The 6,475-nt window shown below is 32.8% G+C and overlaps 1 protein-coding gene across 1 annotated transcript; it reads right to left on the minus strand.

Moving 5' to 3' along the window:
* Positions 1-4,404: 4,404 nt before the first annotated feature.
* LOC107439795 (TD and POZ domain-containing protein 2) lies at positions 4,405-5,472 on the minus strand. The gene has a single exon (XM_016052499.2). It carries the CDS (start codon positions 5,470-5,472, stop codon positions 4,405-4,407), a length of 1,068 nt encoding a protein of 355 aa, XP_015907985.2.
* Between the last annotated feature and the right edge of the window lie 1,003 nt (positions 5,473-6,475).

Below are 6,475 nucleotides of genomic sequence, written 5' to 3' on the forward strand. Positions count from 1 at the left end.
GAATGCTAGACCGAAAATGCAAGCAGAGATGAATCAAATTAGAATTTGAAATTATTTGCTCATAAATAATAATAATTGTGATGTAAAGTTCCCGGCGCAGGACGATTTTAATAGAATAATTTATAAATGTTATATTGAGTCGAAATCTGATTTGAAATGATTTAAAGGGAGAAGTTAAGAAATTTCCGTTTTGAGAAATTTATCTGAATTTCGAGAAATCCATCAGAATTTTAGGCAATTCTATTTATAAATTTATTCGATGTAAACCTGTTGGTAAATTGGAGATAAATCTAAAAATTCTTTTTTTTAACTGAAGAAATTTCAAAAGTATTCTTCACGCTTTGTGAAAAGTGCCAAAAATATGAATAAAATTAACACCGATAGGCGTGTTTAATCAAGTATTAACTAAAAAGGTTTTATTGAATTAAAAGTTTAAATCGGTAGTACAATTCTCAAAATATTTAAATGAATTGAGGACCTTAACATTTAAATAAAAAAAATTTAAATTAGAGAAAAATCTAAAAATTCCTTTTTTAACTGAAGAATTTTCATAAGTATTCTTCAAACCTTGTGAAAAGTACCAAAAATATGAATAAAATTAACACCGATAGGCGTGTTTAATCAAGCATTAACTAAAAAGGTTTTATTGAATTAAAAGTTTAAATCGGTAGTACAATTCTCAAAATATTTAAATTAATTGAGGAGCTTTGCATTTAAATAAAGAAGGGGAAATGCTTAATTACGCGTACAACTGTTTGTTATTCATGTGTTTGTTAATTATATGTTACTCAAAATGCTAATTGAAAACAGGTAAATTTTATATTAATATGTTATTTTTATATGATAATATACTATGCAAATACAATATCTATGTTACATGTACAACTTATATTTTAAGTTCAGAAGCATTTAAAAAAATGAAATTTTCTCATTCGTTTAGCAGGGGAAGCCAGTGTTTTAAAATAAGCTATTGACAATTTAGTTTTTCAAATATTTTAAAGATATCGTCAGTTATGTTGCTATGTTATATCTTTAATCAAAAAAGATGTTTTTTGCTAGTTCTGTTATACTTAATTATATTTTGATTGTTATGCAGGGTAATACGAATGATTAACGTAATCGTGGTAGCATAAGCGAACTACATCACCAAATTAATATTTTTTAGGTTTTTTGAAACCATCGTGATTATTTTAGTTATGCTTTTCAAACGTGTTTTTATAAAACTCAATAATTTAAAATCGATGCTTATAACCGTTGTTGAACAGCTGACACAATTTTTGGGTCTTTATGTTCAAAGCCGTAGCCTTGTAATTCTAAACCCAATCCAGAAGACAAGGGAACTCCTGGATCAAATATTGGGCGAAATTTGTCTTCGTGGAGGACTTTTTGAGGATGCTAACTCGCATTTGCGTTTCTTGGAATGGAAAACCACGAGAACCTCCCGTGGTAAGCCTGACTGCAAGGGGACTCTTACCCATGATCCATCTACCACTGAGGATATTTCACGTCAGCACCATGGTCGGTGCAAGCCGGATGTGGAATTCGTTTCGACCACCCATCGCTGGGATTCGAACCCGCATCACCACATTGGAAGGAGAATGTTCTATCTCATGAGCCATCATGGCTCAAAGTCGATGGTTACTGAAATTTTAAAAAAAGGTTACGTACTGAAAGCAAAATTAATGGAGAAACGGTAATATTTCGTTATGGGCCATAGTAAAAAGTCGTCATGCTATTGTTGCACCAATGATACATGATTTTGATAATGAGCATTACATCAGGGTAATTGGTGAAGTTTTAATTGATTCCAAATATACTCTTATATAGCGACAACGTATTTCAGAGTAAATTTGGTGCAGATGACAGCTGCACCGATACCGTAAATTTTTATTATATATTTATTATTAAGATAGATAGCTACAGGAGAAGGTAGCAAGACTGTGGTAAATTTTAAATGTCTTAAGTTGTCATGTAAAACATCATTATTCCAGATGTCCCCATGCGAAAATTATTTAAACTCTTAATATAAAACAAATTTTCAAAGAAGTATTAATAGCAGTAATGTTGCACTTTTTAAAGATTTTTTTGCTTTATGAGAAAGTTTAAATTTTAAAAAAAAATCTATTAAATCATAAAATGATAAAATATCGATTTTCGACGAAAATTTTAAACAGATCTTAAAAAATCTAAAGACAAATTGAACTCCCATAACAGTGCTTTGTGTTGTATGCAAAACAACACACTATTTTTTTTAATAGTGAGAGAAGTTATTGACGTGCAACANAGGGGATGGCACCCCCGCTTCGGTAGCCCGACGACCTGCGCGCGAAGTCGAGCACTTTACGGTAGCACAGTTTAACGAGGACCAATACCGCACACCCTCGGTCCCTACGCAGACTGATCCAAGTGGTCACCCACCCGCACACTGCCCGCAGCCAGTGATGCTTGACTTCGGTGATGCAAAACAACAGACTATTTTTTTTAATAGTGAGAGAAGTTATTGACGTGCAACATTTGAGGTTATATATATAAAAAATAACTGGTGTCATTTATAAAATGGTGTTTTTTAACAGTTCTTCAGAAGTAACGAATAAATTTTGTTTAAGTTACTGTTTTTCTCACAAAATTAATAAAAACTCTTACTGTAAAACTCTTATCACAGTATTTATATCAGTTACCTATTTTAACTTTTACCATGATACTTATTACAATTAAAATCACTGGTGTCAATAATATAGTGTTTTTTTGCGACCCCCATAAAGGATCGATTAAATTTTATTGATTAATTTACGACTTTTCTACAAAATTCGTAAATAAAAATATTACCATGGAAATCTATTAACACAGTACATATATTAGTTACCTATTTTACCTTTCACCTCAGTGCTTACCACAATTAAAATAACTGGTGTCAATAATAATATTGTGCTTTTTGTATGATCCTGCAGAAGTACCGTTTATTTCATAAATGACAGCTGTTCTCACAAAACTAAAAAAAAAAAGTTTTAAATATTACAGAAGGTGTATTATAATTTATCAGATTTGATCTCTTAGATATAATCAAATTTTATTAAAATTCAAGTGTCTTTGAAAAAGAGGATATGAGCTATCCGTTTGTAATTAAGCTAATAATTCTCTAAGGGGCATAACATGTACGTTACATTATATACTCATAAATAGCATTATTATAATAGACTATTTCTATCACCAAATTTATTACAAGCAAAATTACCAAATGAAAAGTAAAAATTGTAATTAAGCATGCTTCAGCTTATAGCTGTGAACTTGTTGAATTCCTATTTAAATTCAAAACAATAGAAAGATTTTAGCTTAAAAATTTCCTAAATTCAGCAGCATGAGTCTAATAAAAAAACCTTCTAAAATTAGAACTGAAAATATAAGTTCTAGATATATATTATAAATTTAATGAATCTCACAAAGTTAGTAAAAACAAACATGCTTTAAACAACGTCCCAACTTACAGCTGTAACCGAGTCTTATTTACATCTTTGTAGACTCTTTAAAATTATTTTTAAAATCGAAGCAGTAGAATTAAGATAAGAATTTTAGAATTTGCTGTATTTGTAGCATAATATAAGTGAAATAAAATAAACTGTCACTAATATGAGTTGTAAGTGCTACAAGATATGCACGTTGTTTAAAAAACAAAGATTTTATAAACAATGCGGATTTTATAAACAATGTACTAACTTATAGCTGTAATCGAGTCTTATTTACTTCTTAGTAGATTCTATAAAATTCTTTTTAAAATCGACGCAGTAGAATTAAGATTAGAATTTAAGAATTTGCTGCATTCACTAATATGAGCTGAATCAAAGAACTGTCTCTAGTATGAGCTGTAAGTGCTAAAAATAAGCAGATTGCTTAAAAAAGTATTTTATAAATACTGTGCTAACTTATGGCTGTAATCGAAACTTATTTACATCTTTGAAATTCCTTGTAAAATCGAAGCAGTAGAATTAAGATAAGAATTTAGGATTTTGTTGCATTCTCTAATATGAGCCAAATTCAAGAACTGTTACTAATATCAGCTATACGTGCTATATATAATAGCTATAATATATCTCCAGCTTTCTTATTCTCATAAAATTTAGCACTAATAAAAACTTTGTACAACATGTTTTAACTTATAGCTGTAATCGAGTTTTATTTACAGCTTTCAAAACATTTCTTGAAACAGCGAAAGCAAAACTGAAAGTTAACATTCCTAAAATTCACTAATTGGAGCCAAATCAAAGAGCTATCTCTAACGTGTGCAAAATATAAGAGCTATGATGCATTTTTATTATAAAATTCTTAAATATCACAAAATTTAGTAAAAAAGCAAAAATATTATAAGCGACAAACAACAACCAAACAATATTATAATATTAACCAACATTTTTAGACAATTATTACGATTGGTTCTGATTTACATTTTCCCAGACTCTTTGAAACTTTTTTTAAAACCATGGAAGCAAAACAAGGATTAGAACTTAAAAGTGCGTTCCAATCATCAGTTTGAGATACTTCTGGAAAATTTTTGCACACGAAACCAATAACTGCTTCTTCCAAATCAGTGTCCTCATGTGTATTTGCCATTTCCAAGATACGAGTCGCTGTTTTCACTTTAATGTCCGACGCCAAAAGAGTTGAACAAATCTTGGAAAGTTTATGCACTTCGTATTTGTATGCTAGCTCATAGAGTGGCATGATGAGATCTGTATTTTTAATTTCGACGTCGCCAGAGTAAAGGAAAAGCAAAAAGATATCAAACACTGATTTGTCGACGTTAGCAACGTCGATAACATTCTGGATGTAATTTTGCTCAAAGGTTTTTTCAAAAACACTCGATCTTGAAATAAGTATGTTCTTATGGGCAAGCAGTTTTCCATTAGCGAATCGAAACTCAATATCGTAAAACTTGGGATTGTAATATAAATTCTTGTAATCACATTTTAAATCATCTAGGCATTCGTTTAGAAGTACATGGGGCTGCTTTTTAACACTGATGCTGACCTTTGCTTTTACTAGAACATTACCTTTCATTATGATTTTGTCGGTCGACAACTTAAATGGCCTGCCGCCGTTTATTCCAGGTACACTGTGTTGACAATTGGGCATGTCTAAGTAGTCCCCGTAGCAATATTTCGTGCATTTAGAATTGTAGACCTGTTCTATCGAATCTCGCCAATATATTTCCTTTCTGTCATTTTGAATCTCAAAAAACATGGTGGCTTTGATGTCACAGATGCTAGAATCTGTTCTTTTCAAACCAACTCTCATTTTTTTGGCTACCGTTTCTACTTCTACGAGAACTTGCCAAGTTGTTTTGCAAACTCGAGTCGTTGTAAAAGGTGGACTGTTTGCAGCATCGAGTTTCGATACGTTATCGATAGTCATTTCAAAATCAAAGCAGTCTATTTTATCAGTGCTTCCAGCCACATCGAACTGCATTTTCCAGTGTTTCATCTTGCAAGTTTATGTCTTATAATTTTAACTAGATGTTCAAAGATCTTATTTAGTAAATAAAGTTGTTTACTGGAATATTACATACATTTGCAGGCTTGTGGGCTCAATCTAGGCTTATAAACCTTTGTCATATAAAAGGACAGATAACACAACAACTGTGCTTACTAACGAATAGCATACAACCGCTTATGAAAATATCAATAGTTGACTAAGAAGCCAGGTAGTGGGACTATGTGGCTGAGGGGTACTTCTTTTCTGTGGAGCTTATGACAGCATGGAGGTAGCCGGTTTGGTTCCCTGCTTAAACTTCTTGGCAGAAATACGTATCTTCCCAATGTTCTTGAATATTTTTTACTCTCAGCTTATTAGTTTTTTTATAACTGTCGTTCAACAGCCGACCTAATTCTGGGCTTACGACTATCAATGTTCAACTCCGTAGCCTTTTAATTTTGAACCTAATCCAGAAGACAGACTAGGAAACTCCTGGATCAAGTATTGCGTGAAATTTGCCTTCGTGGAGGATTTTGATGGAACTAATCCGCATTTGCGCTATATGGGGAAGAAAACCACGAAAACCTTCCACGGTAAGCTGACAGCAAGGGGACTGTAACTCATGATCCGTCAAATAAGGATATTTTACGTTACCACTGTGGTAGGTGCGAGATAGGTGCGGAAATCGCATTGACGAGTCATCTCTGGGACTCGAAATACGAGCCAGCGAACATGACGTCCCGCAGCGGACTGATCGTTAAGGCACGGTTCCCAGAAGATCACCGAAGTAAAGCATCACTGACTGCGGTCAGTGTGTGGATGAGTGACCACTTTGATCAGCCTGCGATGGGACCGATTGTGCTGTATTGGTTCGGATTCAATAGTTCTACCGTAAAGTGCTCGACGTAGTGCTCAGATCGTCTGGCTACCAAAGCGGGGTATCCATCCTTTCTACAGAGGATCAAAATTGAGATGGCAGGTCTTCGGATCATCCACAGGGATGTTTCTCAGC

The sequence above is a fragment of the Parasteatoda tepidariorum genome, chromosome 1 (assembly GCF_043381705.1).
Source record: "Parasteatoda tepidariorum isolate YZ-2023 chromosome 1, CAS_Ptep_4.0, whole genome shotgun sequence".
Taxonomy (NCBI): domain Eukaryota; kingdom Metazoa; phylum Arthropoda; class Arachnida; order Araneae; family Theridiidae; genus Parasteatoda; species Parasteatoda tepidariorum.

Excerpts from the sequence above, each read along its gene's own strand:
- LOC107439795 (XM_016052499.2), bottom strand. The coding sequence starts at position 5,472 with ATGAAACACTGGAAAATGCAGTTCGATGTGGCTGGAAGCACTGATAAA.